The sequence below is a fragment of the Aspergillus stella-maris genome (assembly GCF_047715825.1).
Source record: "Aspergillus stella-maris strain CBS 113639 unplaced genomic scaffold BDV14scaffold_16, whole genome shotgun sequence".
In the NCBI taxonomy this organism is placed as follows: Eukaryota; Fungi; Ascomycota; class Eurotiomycetes; order Eurotiales; family Aspergillaceae; genus Aspergillus; species Aspergillus stella-maris.
The window spans coordinates 253267-275082 of record NW_027396810.1 but is presented as its reverse complement, the minus strand read 5'-3'; the positions used below and the strand labels follow the sequence as shown (position 1 = coordinate 275082).

At 51.6% G+C, this 21816-nt stretch overlaps 12 protein-coding genes across 12 annotated transcripts; 5 read left to right on the top strand and 7 right to left on the bottom strand.

The window, feature by feature from the left end:
- Positions 1–218: 218 nt before the first annotated feature.
- On the bottom strand, positions 219–2247 carry BDV14DRAFT_207754 (flavin-containing monooxygenase; the record flags this gene model as incomplete). Its single annotated transcript, XM_073775219.1, has 5 exons — positions 219–685; positions 742–1362; positions 1428–1585; positions 1642–1923; positions 1979–2247. 5 exons carry the CDS (start codon positions 2245–2247, stop codon positions 219–221), a joined length of 1797 nt encoding a protein of 598 aa, XP_073629947.1.
- A 331-nt stretch (positions 2248–2578) lies between these two features.
- On the top strand, positions 2579–5009 carry BDV14DRAFT_198447 (uncharacterized protein; the record flags this gene model as incomplete). Its single annotated transcript, XM_073772957.1, has 3 exons — positions 2579–2737; positions 2795–4305; positions 4355–5009. 3 exons carry the CDS (start codon positions 2579–2581, stop codon positions 5007–5009), a joined length of 2325 nt encoding a protein of 774 aa, XP_073629946.1.
- Positions 5010–5279: 270 nt separating this feature from the next.
- Positions 5280–7189, bottom strand: BDV14DRAFT_198446 (fungal trichothecene efflux pump; the record flags this gene model as incomplete). The annotated part of the gene is made up of 3 exons (XM_073772956.1): positions 5280–6476; positions 6540–6866; positions 6929–7189. The coding sequence occupies 3 exons, from the start codon at positions 7187–7189 to the stop codon at positions 5280–5282; spliced, it is 1785 nt and encodes a 594-aa protein (XP_073629945.1).
- A 635-nt stretch (positions 7190–7824) lies between these two features.
- BDV14DRAFT_198445 (uncharacterized protein) lies at positions 7825–8595 on the top strand (the record flags this gene model as incomplete). Its single annotated transcript, XM_073772955.1, has 3 exons — positions 7825–8152; positions 8199–8277; positions 8331–8595. 3 exons carry the CDS (start codon positions 7825–7827, stop codon positions 8593–8595), a joined length of 672 nt encoding a protein of 223 aa, XP_073629944.1.
- A 410-nt stretch (positions 8596–9005) lies between these two features.
- Positions 9006–10439, bottom strand: BDV14DRAFT_207752 (chaperonin 10-like protein; the record flags this gene model as incomplete). The annotated part of the gene is made up of 4 exons (XM_073775218.1): positions 10252–10439; positions 9895–10186; positions 9310–9743; positions 9006–9244 (listed from the first exon to the last, which is right to left on the bottom strand). Exons 1-4 carry the CDS (start codon positions 10400–10402, stop codon positions 9006–9008), a joined length of 1116 nt encoding a protein of 371 aa, XP_073629943.1. The 5' UTR covers positions 10403–10439.
- A 276-nt stretch (positions 10440–10715) lies between these two features.
- On the bottom strand, positions 10716–11777 carry BDV14DRAFT_207750 (NAD(P)-dependent oxidoreductase; the record flags this gene model as incomplete). Its single annotated transcript, XM_073775217.1, has 2 exons — positions 11546–11777; positions 10716–11471 (listed from the first exon to the last, which is right to left on the bottom strand). The coding sequence occupies exons 1-2, from the start codon at positions 11750–11752 to the stop codon at positions 10716–10718; spliced, it is 963 nt and encodes a 320-aa protein (XP_073629942.1). The 5' UTR covers positions 11753–11777.
- Positions 11778–12131: 354 nt separating this feature from the next.
- Positions 12132–12533, top strand: BDV14DRAFT_198441 (cupin domain-containing protein; the record flags this gene model as incomplete). Its single annotated transcript, XM_073772954.1, has 1 exon — positions 12132–12533. One exon carries the CDS (start codon positions 12132–12134, stop codon positions 12531–12533), a length of 402 nt encoding a protein of 133 aa, XP_073629941.1.
- Positions 12534–13052: 519 nt separating this feature from the next.
- On the top strand, positions 13053–14723 carry BDV14DRAFT_188627 (putative sugar transporter; the record flags this gene model as incomplete). The annotated part of the gene is made up of 4 exons (XM_073771089.1): positions 13053–13236; positions 13295–14133; positions 14199–14651; positions 14685–14723. The coding sequence occupies 4 exons, from the start codon at positions 13053–13055 to the stop codon at positions 14721–14723; spliced, it is 1515 nt and encodes a 504-aa protein (XP_073629940.1).
- Positions 14724–15240: 517 nt separating this feature from the next.
- On the top strand, positions 15241–16164 carry BDV14DRAFT_198439 (uncharacterized protein; the record flags this gene model as incomplete). The annotated part of the gene is made up of 1 exon (XM_073772953.1): positions 15241–16164. The coding sequence occupies one exon, from the start codon at positions 15241–15243 to the stop codon at positions 16162–16164; it is 924 nt and encodes a 307-aa protein (XP_073629939.1).
- A 203-nt stretch (positions 16165–16367) lies between these two features.
- On the bottom strand, positions 16368–17615 carry BDV14DRAFT_198438 (SMP-30/gluconolactonase/LRE family protein; the record flags this gene model as incomplete). Its single annotated transcript, XM_073772952.1, has 1 exon — positions 16368–17615. One exon carries the CDS (start codon positions 17613–17615, stop codon positions 16368–16370), a length of 1248 nt encoding a protein of 415 aa, XP_073629938.1.
- Positions 17616–18127: 512 nt separating this feature from the next.
- Positions 18128–19253, bottom strand: BDV14DRAFT_198437 (NAD binding domain of 6-phosphogluconate dehydrogenase-domain-containing protein; the record flags this gene model as incomplete). Its single annotated transcript, XM_073772951.1, has 4 exons — positions 18128–18193; positions 18246–18752; positions 18806–19182; positions 19229–19253. 4 exons carry the CDS (start codon positions 19251–19253, stop codon positions 18128–18130), a joined length of 975 nt encoding a protein of 324 aa, XP_073629937.1.
- A 1069-nt stretch (positions 19254–20322) lies between these two features.
- On the bottom strand, positions 20323–21526 carry BDV14DRAFT_198436 (MBL fold metallo-hydrolase; the record flags this gene model as incomplete). The annotated part of the gene is made up of 3 exons (XM_073772950.1): positions 20323–20917; positions 20977–21117; positions 21177–21526. 3 exons carry the CDS (start codon positions 21524–21526, stop codon positions 20323–20325), a joined length of 1086 nt encoding a protein of 361 aa, XP_073629936.1.
- Between the last annotated feature and the right edge of the window lie 290 nt (positions 21527–21816).

Genomic DNA, 21816 nt, shown 5'->3' with positions numbered 1-21816 from the left:
TATTCGTTCACCGTTCACACTGGATCTGCACCATCCCTGATAAGTGGTTGTTATTATTACTTTGTTACGTAGCCTTGTGTGTTACAAAATAATCAGAATTAGCCTTAGGGGTCGTGTAGACTGATGATATAATCTATAGTAAGATGGCTACACAACAAGAGGTCTTTTCAAAATGCAGCAGAGTCCACCCATTCGGACCCAGACACGCCCAACCTATCTCAGTCATACAGCTCCGGAAGCACAAACAACTTCCAGAATGCATCGAACCCAAGAGTCTGTGTGTCAGCTACCGACCCGTTCTTTTCCTCTCGCATGGTGAACCCATTCCCAAGATAGGCGAAGCGGTTGGTGGATGGCGCAGGGAGGAGAGAGACCTCGTAGTCCTCCCAGCGGGGATTCCGCAGAGCCTCTATATAATGAAAGCTAGTACCTCCGTAGATGGCAACCACGGGGCCGTCGATCATCCCCCGCTTATACCAACTGCGGCAGTTCCCAACCCATACCGTCCGTTCGAGGAACTTTTGCACGTGCTCGTAGTAGTCATCCGTTGCTTCGCGGCTGATAATCAGGCTCTTGATGCGCTCGGTCTGGATCTTGTCAATGCATTTCCAGATATAGATTCCCATCATTTGGATGCCCTGCACCAAAGAGCCGTTCGAGATGGGCGAACTCGGACCGATGAACGCTGGGAGATTGTACGTTAGCCGCACGGTATAGATAATATGGGACATGAAAACAAACTGAAGTAGTTCGGCAGGTCTGGGACCGCTAGCCCGAAGTACGATTTGGGAGGTTCACGCTCCCAGCGGTCCGTAAGATCCTCTCCATTCCGCCCGATGATCGGCATGCGAGGTCGAAATGTAGTATCGAATCCCGTGGCGCACACAATGACGTCAAATTCTAGTGTCGTGCCATCTTGCGTCTGGATGCCATGCGGTGTGAAGCGCTCGAGGTCATCCCAGCGAGTGTCTACATTGTCCTGCAAGAGCGCCTCAAGGTATCCCGGACCCGGCGTTTGGCGACGACACCCGACCGGAAATTGAGGGATAAGTAGGTCAGCGAGTGCCCGGCCTTTTTCGGTGTCGCCTAGCCGTTGGCGCATGGTGTTCGTAAACAGCTTGCGAGCGGCCTTTTGCACCTCGGAAGCAGCGTGTGTCCGTCGGAAATTTGTCAGGCGCCGGTCAATAAGGGAGCGGCAATGGCTGAGACACGCTTCTGGATCCGTTTTAAACCTCTCAAGGACCTCAGGGGCGTAGTTATAATGGTCGTCCGTAGCCGGGTCATCGCTTGTTGGCTCGTTGATTCCGGGTGCTGGCGAGATCCATGCATGAGATCGAATGAACGAGGTCAGGTGGGAGGCGCCTGGAGCGGAAGTTAGAAATTATCGTTGCAGCCGCCACCCCTGTTAAAGTCCCACGAAAACTTGCCTTTGGCCAGCTGTGGGATAATTTGTATAGCTGATGAGCCATTGCCGATAACCGCAATTCTTTTCCCAGAGTAGTCGTACGATTCATCCCAGGCAGCGGAGTGAACTAGCTTCCCCTGGTAGCTATCGAGCCCTTCGACATCGGGCCAGTTCCAATTGCTGTCATGATAATAGAGTTAGCTCTAACCATAATTGGAGGAGCGGGCGCTGCGCACTTAAGGACCCCGCCTGCATTAACGAAGACGTCGCACTGGGTCTCGAATACATGGTCCCCGTTGCGTACGGTGAGTGACCATTTGCCTTGGACGTCGTCCCATCTCGCGGACTCGACAGCGTGCTTGTACTGAATGTAGCGCTCTACATCGTACTTGGCGGCGGTCTTTTTCAAATAGTCATGTATCTGCTTGGAGGTAGCGTAATAATTCGGCCACTCCAGGTTAGGCTCGAACGAATAGGCGTAGTTGTGAGCCGGGATGTCGCACTGGCAGCCGGGATATCTGTGGAGCCACATTTAGTATGACTTACACAAGAGCTCGAATTGTTTAAACATACCGATTTTCGAGCCAGGTACCTCCAAGGTCAGTATTGCGCTCGTAGAGAACTAGCTCGGCATCACGATTCTGCATGCGTTGCGACCAAATGATGCCCATAAGGATGCCCGAGTACCCGGCCCCTAGACACACAACGCGCAGCGGGCGACGAGAGTGAATTGGCTCTTCGCGGAGCTCGTAGGACGATGTCGATGATTTTCCATTGGGCTCAAGGGCCGAGTCCGGCACTTCAGCCGGCTCGGTGGCAAGGTTATTGGTTGTGGACGGCATGTTCAATGGGTGGTGGTATGCTGTACGAGGGTCGAGCAGTTGTCGCCGGCACGTAACACTTTATCACTATACTCTGAGGCCAGTCAATGCCAATAGCAATGGCGCATATGCGATAAGCTTATCTGTGTTCGGTACTCGATCCCCGGACCGGCCACCGGTCTCCGGAAAGCCTCCCGCCATTCACTGATCAGACCGTGGGGAATGCGGGGTATCTGGGGAACCCTCGGCAATCCAGGCGCGGGGTTGGCGCCGCAAGAGTATATGGAGAGGGAAGCTATTGAACAGCACTTCGGAACTACGTTGACGAAACTGCATCATACGACACGCAAACATGGTCTTATTCACGACGACTTGGTCTGATACTGCGCCCTCAACACGCAACCAGCCCCATCTAGGGCGGACACCGCCGCCATCCCAGGAGCCGTCGCGCGGTCAGGTGAAACGGCCACCCACACGGTGTAAAACGTGTACCGCCTGTCGAGTCAGAAAGGTAGTTAGCTACCTGGTCTCTGCTACAGGGATGCATAGCTTGCTAACACACCCCTAGGTCAAGTGTGACGGTGGGTCGCCACATTGCGGCTCCTGCGGAAATGCTGGGCGGCGTTGTGTTTACCCACAAGATGCGCGATACCAGAACAAACCAACGCGGGCGGAGATTCAGAGACTGGAAGCCCACATAGATTCCATATGGGAAGCTGTGCACGAGAGGGACGCAGCGGCTGCCGTGCATGCCAGCGAACCCGCAGGAACCGAACGGCCAACCCAGGCCACGAGAGCCGTCACGACATCTCCAGCACAACCGCTGGTGTCCCCTGCGAAGCGTCCTGAAAACGAAAGCCTGCCCAATGAAGCAGGGAGAAGCCACCAGGATCTCTCACCTGCCGAAATGGACATCGTGGGAGTTCTTGGCCAGGACGGCGAACTGGTTGTGCACGGAGTGTCGAGCATGCACTACAATCAGCACGATCAGCAGCAACAACAACTACGCCCATCAGTCGATCCCCGCACGGAAGCTACCCCAGAGGAAGATGAAGCCTCGAAGAGACAACGAGAGCAGCTACAGCAGGTCAGCAAGGCACGGCTGGTCGCCAATGCCGCCTTCCAGCGCCAGCGCGAATCCGTATTGCTGCGCAATCCCAGCGTTATGCAGGACGTGAACTTTGGCTGCGCCGACCCCGACACAGCATTGCACCTGCTAGATATCTATTTCAACCGTATTCACTTTACCTACCTCTTTAGCTACCGGCCTGCAATTATGGACAGCCTCATTACCAAAGGGCCATATTGCAATATGCTCTTGCTCGCGGCGGTCTACTTTTCCAGCAGTACGTTCAGTGACCGAGCTGCAGTGCGTGCGCAGCGCGACCAATTTTATGCCTCGTTTCGGCTCGCCCTCGTGGATCACATTGACCAGCCCAGCGTCCCCTCGGCAGTCGGTCTGCTCCTCTGTAGTGCCGCGTTGGTCTCGTGCGGTCGCCTAAGCGCGGGTTGGGTAACGAGCGGGATTGCCTATCGCATGATCCTCGATTTGGGTTGCCATTTCGTGCTGGACTGTCATCGCCGAAATCTCCCCGATGAAATGATTCTACTCACAGATATTGAGGTGGAGATGCGCAAGCGGCTTTACTGGGGAGGCTACCTAGTTGACGCCACGCAGTCCCTATACCTTGGGCGACTGCCGTACCTGCGCACTGTGCCAGCACGCGTCCCGCAGGTGTTCTTGGACACGTATGAGGAACTCGACGTCTGGGCCCCGTACGTAGACACCATGTCTGCCTCCCCTGAGGTCAATACTGTTCTCAGTGCCTACGCTCCGCAGCCAGCGTACGCGGTCTCCACGTTTACGACGATGTTGGGGTTGCTGGAGATATCATCGCGACTAGTGCACAGCTTCTACAACATCGACAGTCTTCGCCAGGCTAGGAAAATGATTCGAGACGCCCGCGGGAAAATCGAGGAGGACCTCGGACGATGGTACGAATCGCGCCCGAACCATCTGCGTTTCAACCCCAAGGCAGACAAGGAACCGACGCCACCTCCACACCAGCTAACTCCACTGTACGTACGATGTTGAACCCCGGGTGAAGCACACTCTAATACCTCCTAGGACCACATTTCATACGCTCACCATCCTTCTTCACCGCCCATTCCTAGCCAACCGGTATCTAAGCACCCATATTAGCGAGAAGGAGCGCGCTGCAGGCGAGCAGGACAGCATTCAGGCTGCGGGGAAGATATACCATCTTCTTCGAAGATACGACTTAGCGTTTACAATGCGCCGCGCACCGTACCTTATATCGTATGCAGCCCACTCGGCGCTGCTGGTGTTGCTCGCCCAGGACCCGGCCGCACGGGATCAGGTCCTGGATAAAATTTCCTTTCTCTGGCGTACCCTCGCAGATCTGCAGAGCGGTGGAAACTGTGGTCTGAAGAAGCCAATCGAGAGCCTGTCAGTGTTGATGGCCAAGCTTGGAATGAGTACTCTCGAGCTACAGGGTGGCGATCGGGTGCAAGGGAACGGCAATGCAAGCGACTCCATCGATCTAGGAGGGTATTACGGTCCGGTGCCGACGGAGCAGTTCTCGTTCGGGAATGAAGGCGAGCTGTACGAGAGCCAGTGGAGTAAGTTCCCGGAACATGATTTGTTCAGCGGAAGTATGGACTGCGCGTTTCCTAATTCTGGCCTGGATGGTGTGAACTGGCTTTTGAATGATATTTCCTGGATGTCGGCCACAGGGTTGGAAGGGCAGAGGCCCGTATAGGTATACAGACAAGAAAACCATAAATAAGCCCAGTGACTAGCATCCCATAGCATACGATGTAACATATTCAGCGTATAATCTATATATTCTCCACACGAATCAAAGTCTAGCGTCGGTTAAATACGTATTAGAAGGAATAGGTAGGAGGACAGAGTCCACCTGGAAAAATGTATGATCTCTCTGTCCGAGGAGGCGCCACTGCCGCTGTTAAGCATTCTCAAATTGAATGTAGATACTCGACTACCAAGCGTGGTTACTACGCCTAGCCGCCTACACGGCCTTGCTCTCGTGCTCCTCCATGCCATCGTTTTCCAGTTGTCTGGTCTCGCTCGCATGATGAATATGACCAGCAACATAGTCAACCGTGCTCTGATCGAGATCAGGCACAAACCAACAAAGGAAAAGCGCGCTCCCGGCGAAAATTAGGCTGACATAAATAACTGTCCGATATGCTTCCGAGTGAGCCCCTCTCCACGCATCTTCCAGGGGAGCGATCATCGACTGCTGTAATCCCGGCACATTGGCGCCCGTCAAGGTGGCAGACCCTTGCAACACAGATATGAGCTCGGGAACAGATGAAGCCGGCAGGTTTACCTCGCTCGCCGCGCGTTCCATGTATTGAGGCTGCGTGGACTGCAGCCGGTTGCGAAGGGTCGTTGAGAAGATTGCGGTGCCCACTGAGCCGACGAATTGACGAACAGTTCCACACAGCCCGCCGGCTGCGCCAATTTCCTCCTGCGAACGCAGAGGAAACGTCGACGTCACTAGGGCAATACCTTCATTTGAGCCAATAGCAAAACATCCAAGTGCCGCTAAAGCGACTGTGAGGTCAAGGTTCAACGGGTTGGTTCCTGCCGCGGCAAGCAGGGGAGCCGCCGCGAACGCTGTGAGGACTGAGCCACGGCGCGCACCAATTGCCTTGCCAATGAGGCCGCCGGACAGCTGGCCAAACACGAAGAGGAGGATCAGGACGGAGCTCAGTGTATTGCGATCCTCGACGTTTTTTTCAGGATAGAGGATGGAAACGGCGTCGGGCCAGACAAGGCTGAATCCATAGTAGGTGGCAGACCCGATGCCAGTCAGCCACGCGGAGGCTTGGAATGGGAGGTTGTTCCACAGGTAGACTGGGATGAATGGTTCGACATTTGGGAGAGGGATATAGACCTCCCAGATGCCGAACACGATCAGTGTCGTGACGCCGCCAACGATGGTCCCCACAACTTCAGAGCTGTCCCAGGGATACGTGTCCCCACCCCAAGTTAAGCCGAGCAGCAGGGTTACCAGCCCACCCGCGTATAGAAGCAGACCGATCCAGTCAAAATGCAACAGAAGATCCTTTGCCATTCGCCGTCGGTGCAGCATCTTGAAGGTAGGTGGGTAGTAGAAGCAATACCAGCATATCATGGCAAGCCCGTTAATGCCAATCAACAGATAGAATGCACCTCGCCAGTGTACTGAGGTATTCGTCTAGACATTGGTGTTGGCTTAGCTTTGACGGGCACATGTGGGCATTGGGCTGGAGCAACTAACCTGAAATGACAAAGCCACCTTTGCGGCCAAGGGGTTTGCAGGGAACGAGTAAAGGTACTGCCCAGATGCAGCAACGAAGCGCCATCGCATCGGCACCAGTTCCCCGATAACCCAGAAAAAGGACACACCAAATCCCTTGGAAACACCAAAAAAGGCTTGTGAGATGATTATTTGATTGACTGACTGTGCGGTCGCCCCCAAGATCGACCCTATTAGAGCGAAGCCGGAGCCGATGAGGAAGAACCAACGACGGCCGAAAATATCGCTCAACGAGCCAATTATTTGGATAGTAATGGCGGATAGAAGAACATTCATGAGTGAGGCATACTGGACAAGGTAAGTTCAGCGTCATAGAATGGACCAGCATCAGTTAGAGAATAATGTCGTACAACAATATTCGGACTAGGTCCGAGATCCTGGTTGATATCCGACATAATCGGAGCTGCCAGGGCAAAGCCCCCAACTGTCCCGGCGAATGTCAGACCCATCGCAGAGTATGTCCCAATGAAGGAAGGACTGATCCAGTAGCCTTTGGGTACGGTGGAAAAATCACGACCCTGTGCCTCTCTGGTCCTTTCGTCGCTGTGTTCTAGGACCTGTGGCAACGGCCCTTCATGATGGAGCGTTTCCGTATCTGGCTTTGGTGACATAATGAGTGCTCTGCAACGAACAGATTAGATTATGTGAAGTTTGTGGTAGAACAGCTTGCGAGAGATCAAGTGCGGACGAACTTAAGTAGGCTATCAAGGCAGCTTCTCCGCATCATCTGACCTCCAGTTGTTTACCGACTGAGCGGTTCGAGGCCGGGGCCCCATAGCCCTCCACAATTTCAAGTGGGCACAGCAAACGCATGTCCGGGTTCCTTAACTGATATCCGCGTCTAAACCCCGATAGGGCCAGATATTACCAGACCTTGTGCATCATTATCTGTGATGGCCCAATAAATACGGTAGGTCCTGTTCTGAGTGAAACTTCCGCCTCTTGCTCGAATATCTGTCTAGGGGACTACGCCTCAATTAATAGCTAGATTGCACACATTTCCTGGAACGGGAGGTCAAGTATAAGTCGGCCTACGTCAATTAGTTGACCTGTATTGGTGCCGACCGGACATCCACCGCCGAAGGCCGAGGTCATGGAACTCGGGTTGCGGAAAAATTGACACGGGTTATATATGCATAATGTGTGCCTCTGAGCGGCATGATATGATAGCAGCGCGGCCGAAGAAATAATTGTACAGCAAAATTGAATCCAAATTCATCTAAGGCATAGTGCCTCTATCGTCGTCATGCCAGCACCATATTTTCAAGCAGTTTTCTCTGGCCCTGCACCAGACGTCTACCCTCATTGGCAAAAATATGTCAAAGGAGACTTCCTGGCGAGTCCATCGCGTGATGCGTCTGCCTCTCGAGGGGCCTTGTATGATATAATCCCAAACCCGATGGGACGCCTACCTCCAGATGATAGCACCTCGCTTGTCGTCCTGGAAAGCGAGAATTTGCGATGCCTGCAAAGTGATGATCTGCTTGCGGTGACACAATTGAGCGCGTCACCGGTCGATAGCAGATTATACGAATTTATTGAATCATTTGACCCACTTGAGCTGAGAGCGGTCGGTTAGTCACTTAAAAGAATTACCTTGCGCATACTATTGGAAAGGAGCTGACAGCCCTATTGATACGCCGGGTCCATTTATCCTTCAGGCTGAAGCCGACCCTGCCGATGTTGGCGAATATATCGAGTACGGCCTGGCCTTATACCCACGAGAACTCGAATGGCTGACATAAAATCCAGGTTCTATCGGGAAGACCATGCCCCGATGATGGCAAAGCATCCGGGATACCTGCGCACCACCCTGTATCGCCTAAAGGGTGTACAGGGAGGACAGTTTAATGTCCCAGCTCCACTCATGATCATTCATGAGTTCCGACACCTCGAAGGACTCGGTAGCCAGATTACGAAAGACAGTATTGAAACCGAGTTCGCTAAACGGGTGTTTCCTAAGGTTAGATCGATGAAGGCAAGGACGATGAAACTCGTCTATGCTCATGGCTATTGATGTAAATATATCTGGTTTTGCGGCCATTAATAGGGACCGGAGTCCCAATGCTATGACAAAACCTTCCTTGAAAATTTCCGTGAAGGCACTCTAAATGGTCCCACTTGTTCTATTATGGGAACCCAGGTCTTTAACATGCCATGGGTAGTTTTGGTTGAGGCTCAGGATTGATTCACGTAGAGATAACGTACCGTGATCGCACGCAAGAGAGCATCGAGGTTGGATCAGACGATCTAAATTAGGAGTGATGGATATGCACAGGTGAATGACTGTTTGATATAATGAGTTCTACTACATACAAAGCCGCTAGCGGAATGTGACCGGTGCTACTATTCATATCGACATGGCTATAAAGCGTACGGGTTTGGTTGGTGGTGACTACAAAGAGCCCGTATTCATACCCATTCTTTTCAGAGGTTGAAATCCACTACTCCCCTGCCGACAGCCTCTCCTCGTCTAACCTTCTCGACCGCGTCCGGCAGCTGATCGATAGAATATATCGTATGGTCGCCCGCGATCTTCCCCGCAGCAGCGTACTGCAAGGCCGCCGCAATATCGCTACGGCCGCCAACGACAGAGCCCCGAATGGTCAGACCTTGGGTAATATATTTCTTGGGGTCTGCACCGACAGTGACACCATCCTTTCGTGCTGTATTATGCGGTTAGCCTCTCCCTACGGCCACATCGTATCCTGAACGGATATCAAATACTCACGAAGTCCAATACACGTAACGACAGCCCCGACTCTGGTGCCAGAATAGGCTATGGAGTCTGGATATGATCCACCAGCCGTGACAAATACTCCATGGGCACCAATGCCATCAGCAATTTCAACCACGTCCGCAACGGGATCAGGAGAGGTCTTGAAATCCACAAAGGCTGCTGCGCCTTTTTCGAGCGCCAGTTTCTGCCGTTCGGCACCTGTGTCGACCACAATGGGCCGCAGACCCATGGCTGCTGCCATCTGAACACCTTGGATGCCAACGCCTCCACCACCGCCAGGAAACACTGCCCAGTTGTTGATTTTAAGACCTGCCTGTCTTAGGGCACGATACATTGTGCCTGTGGAGCACATGATCGGGGCGGCTGTGTAATCGTCTACACCATCTGGAATGCGTTGCGTATAATGGGCGGGCGAGGTAACATATCTGCCAGATTGCATCAGTTAGCGATAGTGGGAAGATATCGTCGCCAGTTGACGCCGAATGGATGGTCATACTGTTGGTAGGTACTAATTGTGACTGCGTCAGACTATCTTCATCCGTGACCATAAAGCCGCTCTCAGCAAGGATTACTCACCCTGTTTTATGAAGCCCACAAAGCACCGCCTTGCGGCAATAGGGCTCCTTGTCATCCAAACAAAGCTCGCAGTCTCCGCAAACAGACCAGCGTGGTTTCATGCCAGCGCGCTCCCCAACTTTCCAATTGGTGACATTGGATCCAACCTTAACCACTACACCAGCTCCCTCGTGGCCTGGCGACCGGACCCCAAAGGTTGACATCAGAGGGGTTCCCAAGTCCGCCATGGCAAAATGTAGGTCTGAGTAGCATATTCCCGTGGCATTCATTCGTATTAATAGTTCATCGGGGCCTTAGCATTGTGAGCATAGGCGGTGACTGTGACTCAAAGATGTAGATGCACTGCATGTGACCTACCTGGCTCAGGAACTGGGACCATCTGGACCTCCACATGAAAGTCGGAACCCTCGTTCACAATCACACCAGCTTTGCACTCCTTGGGAATGTCAAAGGTAGACGCTGGCTTTTCATCTTTCTCGGCGACTTTAGAACGGAACAGATAAGACATTGTGGCGAATTATTGCGGGAGGCTAACTTTACATTGGTATTAGATCTGACTTTCTGACCTTTTTATGGCTATCACTGCTGATGAACGCATTGAATTGGGGTGCAGGTAGCCGCTTCGAACTGGGTAGTCAGGGAGGCCCTGTCGGAGGTTGTTCTCCGATCGGTACTACGACTATTGCCGTCCACTGCGGGGGCAAACCCGGAGGTCTTTTAATTCTCGGTCCTAGACTAAGTTCAATTTGTGCCTTTCTTTATTTTCCGAGTAGCGACATGGAGAATCCTCCTATTGATATTACCTCAGACGATACTAACAATCAGATGACCCTCCCAGGCCAGTCCTCAACACCACCCAGATACCTGTACACGACCGAGGAGTCTAGATCTTTGCATCGGGGATCGCTGCTGGCCCCTTTGAAAGTTTGCAATCCAGCATCGCCCAGCGCCAGCCTTGACCCGACTTCCTTTGCCATATCAATAGCCAATCCAAAGTCTTTGCGATGTAACTGTATTTTAAACCCCGGTGCGTAGTTATTTGATGAGGGAGAGTCTGGAAGAATCCCCGGAACTGGGTTGAAGCGGTCCATAATTGTACTCTGCGCTGCTCCGGCAGAGAATACATTGGCCAGCACGCGCGCATCCAGGCCCGCTCGGATCCCCATATTCATCGCCTCTGAGCCAGCTATGAATATTAATCCTCCAAGATAGTTGTGAGCTAGCTTGGCCGCAAGTCCCAGCGTTGGGCCTCCGCAGGGAATAATCCTTTTCCCCATATTTGCCAAAAGGGCTTGCAGGTGGGGTAGCGTTGGGTCATTCTCGCCGCAGCCTAGAAAGAAGGAAAGGCTGCCGTTGGCTGCTCCGATTGTTCCGCCGCTGACAGGTGCATCGTAGAATCGAGCAGACGGGAAGTTGGTCGCGATATGGTCTCTGACAACTATGCAGGTGGCAATGTCAATCGTCGAACAATCTACAAGAACCTTGTTGGATATATCAGCAGAACATATGCCTTGTGTCGTGCTCATATATACGTCTCGCACGTGGGATCCTTCCGGGACCATGGTGAATATGATATCCTGGAACTCGGTCAGATAAATGGCCACTCAGATCGCGCCTCTTGCGCGGTCTTTGATGATGAGAAGAGACCGACAGATAATTCGGATACTTCTTTTGCACTCTTGGACTTGCGCACGATATCGGGGTGCTCGGAAAGCAAGTCGTTCATCAGCCCATCAACCACGTCGTAGACATACACCTTAGAGTCTCCTGAACGCCGTTTGGCGAGGTTGGCAGCCATACCACGTCCCATGGCGCCGAGCCCGATGAACCCGATATTGGAATCCTCCGTAACAGACATTTGCCTGAGATCAATCCGAGCATCTTGGTCGTGAATCGTCTTTTCATCTGCGCTGCGTTTGACTTTATAAGTCGCGTCTATGACCTTCCCCGCGGTGGAGTGGACACGATATGGAAAACGACTACCGCACCGCTCGTTCATGTCCGACGCGACGGTTAGCGGGCGATAGCAATGCCGAACTGCTAGGACAAGATCCCCTGGGCATAATTGCTTATAAAGAGCCTGTAAAAGTTTCACGCTGATTTTCTCGACGACCCGGATGTTTCTTGAGCTCTGCAGAGTCATAATAAACTATTTCAATTAATCCTCAGATGTCACCTTCTCTTAGGTGTCAAGCTCGATATCGTACCTTGGTCGTCATTCGGATAGCCAATCCAAAATGGCAATGACAATAATTCGCAATTCCAGCGGCACGGGGCGCCAGACAACAGCAAAAGGCCCACCTGATTACTTCACCGGCGAAGTTTGGGCGGATGTGGCCTACACCGACAGTTCGATTTGGGTCGGCAATGTGACCTTCACACCCTGTGCCCATACCAATTGGCACACGCATGAAAAGGGACAGCTTCTGCGGATCTTGGCTGGCTCTGGATGGATATGTGACAAGGGTGGGAAACCACAGAGGGTAAACGTCGGAGATACCATATGGTGTCCCCCGGGGACAACGCACTGGCATGGTGGCGATGATGGCAGCTCCATGACACACTTGGCGATTGCCTTTGGAAAATCTGAGTGGTTGAAGCCTGTCTCGGAGGCGGATTATGCGAGTAAAAGCGACTAAGGCCATGAGACTTCTCGAGCCTTGGGTATACGAGTGTATTTAGTGGACGGAGCTGTTCTGCGCCTGAGTGTTTCTTCCCTACACACCCGGTGATAGCTTGCACCCCGGATTCTGTTATGGCACAATATAGTACAGAATAAATCAAAATGATAAACCCGCATTACGGCGGACAAATAAATCGGCTTACTTTGAGACCAAACGCCTGCGGGAATTTTGTCAGTTCGGATGTCGTATCACCGCCATATGTCTGCGAAGGCGAGAGCCTTCAGGTCGCCTTGAATCACCTCGAGCTCGGCGTCCTTCTTGGCCGCTCGCTTCCCTGCTTCCCCGCTTCCCCGGATTTGCGATTCCCCATATTTTCTCTCTGTTTCTCGGGTGGCTGTATTTCTCCGGGAGACCCCCATGTCTGCGGCAGCGTGGTTCCATCTCCAGGCTGTTGACATATATGTCGGTCAGCTCCCGTAAACCAACACAACTCCGCGCACTGTTTCGTCACGTTCACTGCTTGCAAACACGATAATGGTGGCTTCCAACAGGGGTAATGTATTCAATTTTGTCATTGTCCTTGTGGCAGCCTTGGGATCGTTTACCTTTGGGTTCAGCAATGCAGTGGTGGGAGGGGTCTTCGGCCTCCCGTCTTTCTTTGCGTATTTCAACATATCATTGGAGTCCCAGAGTGCACAAGTCAACCAGATAATTGGAGGTGAGTGGCAAAGAAAGACCGACTACTTGTCATATGTATACTGAGACAGGGCGGGCAGCTCAAAACGGCCTTTTCTTTGGAGGAGGCTTCATCGGATGTTTTATCGTCGCATATCTCCCTGACAAAATCGGACGAATTCGCAACATACAACTAACCTGCGTGACTTGCGTCATCGGAAGTATCCTACAAGGCGCAGCGACGCACATTGCAATGTTGCTTGTCGGGCGCTTTTTAACTGGCCTGGGAGCCGGCATGGTAAATTGCAGCATCCCACTCTATCAAGCTGAGGTGTCACCACCCAAACAACGCGGCCGCATGGTGGGATCCCATGGCGTGATGCTCAGCGCTGGGTTTGCCTTCGCAGGGTGGGCTGGCTACGGTTGCTATTACGAACCAAACCACGACATTCAATGGCGGTTATTGCTCTCTCTCCAAGTTGTCAGCCCCGCAATTCTCCTGACCGTGACCCCCTGGTTACCGGAATCGCCACGGTGGCTTGTCCTGAACGATAAAACAGACCTTGCTTTTCGAATCCTGAAAAGGCTTCATCGGAGTGCTGACGATAACGACGACACAATCGCCGGCGAAGAGCTCATCCAGATTTTCGCACAGATTGAACTAGAAAAGGCTCAATCGCGAAGCTTGATATCAATGCTGCAGATACCGTCTTATCGAAGGCGCTTATTGACCGGGTTTTTTATACAGTTTTTGTGCCAGAGTTCTGGGGTCACGGTCATCAACAACTACTCGGTGATGCTATACACAATGCTCGGCATACCTAGCGACGTTCAACTACTTATCTACGCAATCTGGCTCACCTGGTCTTGTATATCAAACCTCATTGGTAGCCTAATTGTCGACCGGCTTGGTAGAGTCCTAATGTTTAAGATTGGATTTGTAAGTTCCACGGCAAAGTTTGCAGTTCGCCGATGGCTCTGCCTATTAAAGTTAACCATGTGCAGGTCGCCTCCGTTGTTGCGCTCTCCATATATACGGGATTGATGAGTGTCTACAGCTCGCAAGAGAGTAAGGTCGGAAGCGGCACTGCCCTGGCGTTTGCGTTTCTTTTCCTGGGTTGCTTCGGCATATTTGTCGACGCAGTGTCTTACATCTACGTGGGAGAGATATTCCCTATGTTCATGCGGGCAACGGGGATCAGCTTCTCGATATCCGGCTGGTTCAGCGCCGCGCTGGTCTACAATGAAGTTGCCGCTACTGCATTCAACCAAATCGGCTGGAGGTACAATCTGGTTTTCATCTGCATTACCGTCGTGTCGTTGCCCGTCATCATTTTTTTGTTGCCGGAGACGAAGAATCTGCCTCTTGAGGAAGTGTCACGACTATTTGGTGATGAGGTTGCCCCTGACGCTGACCACATGACAGCTGAAGACAAGGAGCGTATTGTGGAAAATCTTGTGAGAAGGGGGACAAAGAGTGACGTTGTTCAGCAGTTGGTTGGTACAGCCATTGGGATTGAGAGGCTTTAGGAGATCACGATTAAATGTGTCTCCATATATATATCTCCGTTAGCCCTGGTCCCGCCCTGAAACTCGTTGTGGATCTTGACCGGTTAAGAAGTGAGTTAATGACACCGGGCCGACGACATTCGGAAGTAGCAGTATCTACGTCGGCCTACTTTATTCAAGCTGCTGGTTTTGCCGCAACGAAAGCTAGCATATTTAATTCATCTTTTGTTAGTCCATGTTCCGTAATTCGTAAATGACATGAGCATGCAGGAACCATCCCATATCCGGTGAACTGCGGCCGGAGGCTGGCAGACCGCGTATTTGCCTCGTAACAGTTTGTCCGAGGAAGAAGCCAGGAGGAGTGAGTAGTCCGACACTTCCGACGATGGATGATAATGGCAAGTCTTCAGAACACATATAATCGGAGTGCTCTGGGCCTGTTGGAGGTGGGGTAGCTTCATGGCGCTTTATCTCGAAGACCGGTCACAAATTCATGCACAGCATATACAAGAATTCTGTTTCATTGCAAAGACCCATGATGCAGCCTTTCAGAACCATTCTTCCCAACGACGCAGTTTTGACGGGCCTGCATAACATTCCAGCTCGCTCATCCAATGCTGGGGAATACCGTCCGCTTGTCATTCTCCTCCACGGAGGCACATATGACTCGCAATACTTCGATGTTGACACCAAGTACGGCGCTTCGTTTATCAGCAATGCCCTGGGAATTCCATGTGTGGCGCCCAACCGCCCCGGTTACCAAGACTCAACGTCTTTCTACCCCATCCCGAGCGACTCGAATTTTGCGCGGGAATACGGTCGCTCGCTCCATCGGAACATTCTCCCAACGGTGTGGTCCAAATTTGGGGAACCCCACGGGTGCAACTCTGTTGTCCTTCTATGCCACAGCATCGCCACCACGGGTGCGATTATAGCAGCCGGTTTGTACGCAAACGAGTCGCAGCCGCGCTACCCACTGTGTGGGATTATTTGCTCTGGGTTCGGGTCCCAGGAGGCCTGGATGCCTAGCGAGCCGGTGCAAGTAGGAGGAGACACTCCAGCTCTGTTTCTGCCGCCGGGGGTGAAAGACGAAATGCTGCTACAAGAAGGACTAGCTGATCCAGTCGTCTATGAACACAGCCAAAGGCTGAATCACAAGACGACTGTTGAAGAATTCAAATCTATTCGTGACGTCTGGCATCCAAGTTGGAGAGAACTGGCCGCCGAGGTCAAGGTGCCGGTGATGTGGGCGCTCGCCGGCCGTGACACCGTTTGGAGGGCAAATCATGAACACTTGGCCGAGGTCGTTGGTGCCTTTACGCGCAGTGAGAGGGTTGAGGGCAGTATCATTCTAGGGGCACCACACAATATCGAACTAAGCTACTGGTCGCATGGGTGGTACGCCAGGTGCTTCGGATTTGCTTTGGAATGCGCCGCTTCTTTTGCAAGGCTGAAAGCCTAGAGGCATTTTGCATTGTTGTCGTGTATCCGGTTTTGTCGTCTAACCCAACACTGATCAACGGCGCACACCTTGAAAATATGAGACAAATAATGATTTTTCATTGCATCTAGCTGACAAAGCTCCTAGATATTTGCTTGCTAGCATACGAACCACTCTAGCTATCGATAGCCGCCGCTCCGACTCACTCGAGTGTAAGCCGCCTCTCACGGCACGGAGAACCTTTCTGGCGTAGTCACATTCTGGCCAAGTTCAATAATAAAGATCCGATCTATAGCTAAAATGACAAGTTTATCACCAGCGAGCGCGAAGTTTGCAATAGGAGCTATCTCGACGCCGAGTAGGGCTTCGGCGTTGAAGACACCTAATACCTTTCCGCGAGAATCTCTGACGATGACGCCGTCATATTCCCCCGTCCAGATACGCCCGTAGTCGTCTATGTGCATTCCATCCGCATAACTGCGGACAATTGCCACCATCTGTTTGTTCACCGGGGAGCAGAAACGGTCGAGGTCATAACGGTAGATGGCCCCAGAACCAGAGCTATTCGCTCCGCCACCAACATTAAACGGGACAGCAGCATCTGTGATGTAGAGGTACGATCCGGTTGGGTCGATCCGCAGACCATTCGGCTTTAGGATATCCGCGCGAGATATCACCCCCTGCAGGGATTTTGTCTGCGGGGAGAACCGCCACACAGCATTCGGTAGCACAGTGGGCGCGAATCCTAACACCCCTTCGGATCCGAAGTCGAACGATGAGAAGAACAGGTTGTATTCCCCCGGCACGGTACAAGATGTTGCCCCGACAGAGGTGTTAGGTTTGGCCCATGCTAGGTCATCGACGCTAACCATGACGAGTCTGAAGAAACTGTTGACAATGCTCGTCACCTTGTATGTTTTAGGATCGACAGACACTATCCCAGTTGCGCCTGCTGGCGCTGATTCATTGCCCGCAATTGCAAAATAGACTAGTCCATTGAAATAATACCCTCCATTTGGGTTGACGTCGCGAAGTTCGGGAATTTCCGGCCGCCTAACGCTGTGGGTCTCGAGATCTAGGATGCTGACATAGGTAGGGGGTGAACTTCCAATGCTGGTAAACCAGACCTCTTTGAGCTCGGGTACCCATACACCAGCTTCGAATACAGAGCCGGGGGCCTGTGAACCGATTTCGAAAAGCGGCGGGCGTTGTCCGCCAAGAATGGCGTAGAACTCTTCGTCGAACGCGTAGTAGGGCGCGGCGCGAGCCTCCCTCAGGAGTCGGTTCACTGAGATGTTTTGTGTTTGCGTGTTCACGAAGTTGGTGCTGAAGTTGCCATTCTGCGCTTCTGGGCCTCGGAAGGGCTGAGGTAGGCTGTAGGCCAACTCTGGTGGAAGAATTATTCCATTCGCTGTTCGCCCGCACACCTGGATGCACAGCATAGTTGCCATAGTAAGGTAACTGGTCTTCATGGTGGAATGCTTGCTTTCTTTGAACTGGTATACGGCAACAGTGGAAATAGCCGCAGCGTTGTATTAATGCAATGAACACGGTGCGAGAGTAGGCGCGGTATATCCAAGGTGTTCATATAGATAATAGACGCCACTACAGATGATTTTTGACTGATATCGGTGACGCATTACCGACTAACAAAACCTTGGGATCGAAAATCGGTTAGCCTAAAGCAGTCAAGACGTCTTTCGTCCTAGGGGGCGCACCGGACATATGCTTATTAGGCGGGGGATAGAACAGGTTTGTATATCCGCAGGGCTATAAGATGTGTAATGTCTCCTTGCATTGTCATTTTCTGTCGCCGGAAGGTAACAATATAGTACCTACTGTGTCTTGAAAAGAAACCCAGCTCTTTTTCACAACCGTGATGGTAATAATGCTAATATAGGCTATGAAATACACATCAGCAGCAGTTACCGTGCTCCATTGCTCATTAAAATATCAGGCTTTCCTCAATTACACGAAGTTTCTACTATGTTTCCGGATTTGGTGGAGCCTTTTCGTTGATAAGAAGCCAGACGGCTGTACAGTCGAGATCCTGTGATTTTCATGAGATATGACGAATAGGTAAAATTGTTAAATGCTCTTACCTTATAAAGTGGGAGCTCCGATGCTGTTTTGTACGTCTCAAGCGCCGCTGTCGCACACCGCGGGTCAATCCCCGTCTCCCGTGCTGCTTCAAGAGCGAGGCCCAGGTCCTTAACCACCATAAATGGTTTGAATGCAGGGGCGTACCCATTACTAGAGGGAGCAGTAGGGACGATGTCCGGAATACATGGCTTGATATCCAGATGCCAGGAATTTCCCGTGGACGCTCGGATAATGTTAAATAACGTCTTCGGCTCCACGCCGCTCCGCACCCCAATTGACATTGCTTCTGCTGTTGCAAGTGATGTACAGAAAGCAATGTAGTTATTCGCAATCTTGGCAGCTAAGCCGGTTCCTAGCTGACCGGCGAATATAATCTTCGCCGGGTCAGCCATCATAGAGATCGTATTAAAGGCTCGTCGGTTCATGGGATTGCTATCTTCCTCTCCGGGCCCGACAGCGCCAACCATGAATGACAATGTGCCCGCAGCTGCAGCTTTGACACCTCCCTATTGTAATGGTTTAGCCGACCATACAACGAAGTTCATGGGCGAGATCTTACCGAGACAGGAGCATCAATGTACGTGCCCTTCCCAGCCTCCAAGACCATTCTTCCAATTTCCTTGGCAGTATTGACCTCAATCGTACTGCATTCCAACAAGAGGCGATCTTTGTCTGCTGGGGCCTGCAAGAAGGATGTATCCCCTTCCAGATAAACCTGCCTCACATGGGTACCAGCAGGCAGCATGGTTATTATCGTCTTGGTCTTCTCGGCGATCTCTCTTGGAGATTTGCCGATTATAACTGGGCCAAATCCACCAAATTCCCTCACAAAGCGTTCGCACGTTGGCATGATAACATCATTGATATAGATGGTTGCACCACTGGGCATTTTCTTACGAATATTCCCTGCCATCCCATACCCCATATTCCCGATTCCTGGTACGTTAGTGGTCGATGACGCTAGAGAGCCTAAGTAACCTACCGATGAAGCCAATGTCATCCGCCATGTTGAGTTCGCTTTGATTCGGTGGCGATATAAACTATTACCAGATTGTCATCAATCACTAAGCGGTCAGGAATGAATGTGCCGATGCTCAATATATTATAGGCTACGTTAAACTATGGCGGCTAACTAACCTGCGCAAGCGCAAGGATCTATACCTCCGAAGTATTGCTGTACTCCATATCAGCGGCGATAGACCTCCGAGCCGCGAGGATATAGCCACTGCTCGCCCGGGGTGGGAATCTCCGGATCATCTATCTTCATCTGATTAAAGAAGTAATCTCAAAGTTCCGGAGCCGTTTTTTCCATCAAGACTTGAAAATCCCGAGGTGTGACAAGATTCTCTTTGCGCGAACCTCCCTCCACCAAATTACTGCTGGCCTGCAATAATATAGACCTGCATCTTGACTATTCTAAACTTGTTACCACGCACAATATTCCTGTTTCTTAAGGCACAACCGCAACAATGGCAATGTCAATTATCCGTAACTCCCGTGGCACGGGCAAAACAACGAGCAAAGCGCCATCCGACCGGTTCACAGGAGACGTCTGGGTGGACAGTGCGTTCTCCGATGGCAAAACTACCGTGGCAAATGTGACATTCACTCCGTGCGCGCGTACAAACTGGCACACACATGAACACGGCCAATTTCTTCAGATAATTGCGGGGGCAGGCTGGATTTGCGACAAGGGCAAGGAGCCTCAGCTGGTGAAAGTTGGGGATTTGGTTTGGTGCCCTCCCGGTACCACGCACTGGCATGGAGCAAGTGCTGGGAGCTATATGACGCACTTAGCGATTGGCTTCGGCAAGGCAGATTGGCATGAAGCGGTTCCGGATGAGGATTACAATAAAGCTGAGTAGTGTCCAGATAGGGTGATGTGAATACGAGATATTTTGGACATTTATATACAGCTGGAAAGTCAATCAACACACTGGGCGGTTTCATCACTTTCTTCACATGTAGTTTTTGTGCTGCCTGGTTCAGGAATGCTATCGGCAGGCATTTTACAAAATGGTGCTAAATAGTAAGCCGGGATGCAGAGGTGTTTATGTTCAAGGTACAAATTTGAGTTTACGCGCTCGCAGCGATTGATCTCAAACAAGGGACGTAGTATCCCAGAAACCTCCATTTCGTCAGGCGTCCCCAATCTTTCTCTTTCCAATCATTAAGGGGCATTGGAAACTCATCTACGATCCCTTTGATCGATCCATCATGGGCGTAGATGAAGAAGAAATTCTCATTCCAATCGAACTCTTGGAGCATTCCAATGGTGCTGTGTACATCAGCCATGTTATATCCTGCTGTTGGGTTGAATAATGCGTCTGCGGATTTCCGGCCTCTTGATGCTTGGAATTCATGGACCACGTGTCCAGGACAGAATATATTCTGCTGCGGGTTCGACAAATGGGCAAGATTGAGTGTTTCGGGGATCGGGAGGTACTGAGAGGGGCGCAGTTCCCCGGTCTCATGGATAGCATCGGCACCCAGAATGACAAACGTATCCGGATTGGTTGAGGTGCGCACAACGGCGGATAAATGGCCGACCGAATGTCCTGGAGTATCAAGAAGATAGAACGACCCATCACCAAAGTAATCATGAGCCCTCATGCGCCCGATTTCCAGCGAGCGAGGCCCATTGAAATCAACTTCAATCATTTCCCTTCCCCTGCAGGAATGTATTAGCAATTCTGTGTATGGGGTGAGCGGCAGGGGTCAGATACGTACGTGTAATCTGATGTCGGGATAGGGCAATCATCTAGGGCAGATGGCCCAGGTAGGTACGCTTCTCGAAACCCAGGTCCAATAACTAGGCCGACATGGTTGGGAAAGGGGGCCACATTCCCGATATGGTCCCAATGATGGTGGCTGGCCATACAATAAGCGTTGTGATAACAAACAGCTACTCCGCTGGCTTGGGGGCGTACCTCCAAATAATTGCCTCGAATTCCGTACTCTTATACCCGTTCTCCTGCAAAATGTCTAGGACATTCTTCTCCACCTTCACCACCCAGTCAACGGTGTCCAGCATACTGCGGACTGACGGCGCTAAATTTTGGAGGTCCTTTCGAGCCCCCAGGTCAAATAACACTTTACGTCCCTGAGAGTTCTCCAGGAAAAAGGAATAGGTGCGTAGGATAGGAATCTTCGTAACGCCTTCAACCGGGGGCTCCACCAAGCGAGCGAAGGGAATATTGTCGATAGTAGTGGTTGTGTCAATCAGACATACTCTGGCTGTAGCCCCAGGCGGGATAGTGTGGGATGGAAAGTCTGGCATGTCGGTGGGGATGAGAGCAGTTAGACAGTCATTCGTGTTCTCTGTCTTATCGGGGAAGCAAGTTTAATACCGCAACATTTTGCAGCAACTGGGGCCTTTACAAGTAGCCGAGGAGGTTTGAAGATGGAGATCGATTTCGGCAACCGACCTCCGCTCCGGACTGCTATCTTAGCCGGAAGTGATCGAGGGACATGGCGTTCTCATGAGACGCAAAAATTCTGGGGAAATAAATGCGGGGTAAATGGTGGAAACGATAATCTGCCTATTTGCGCGCGCTGCCTTACATACAG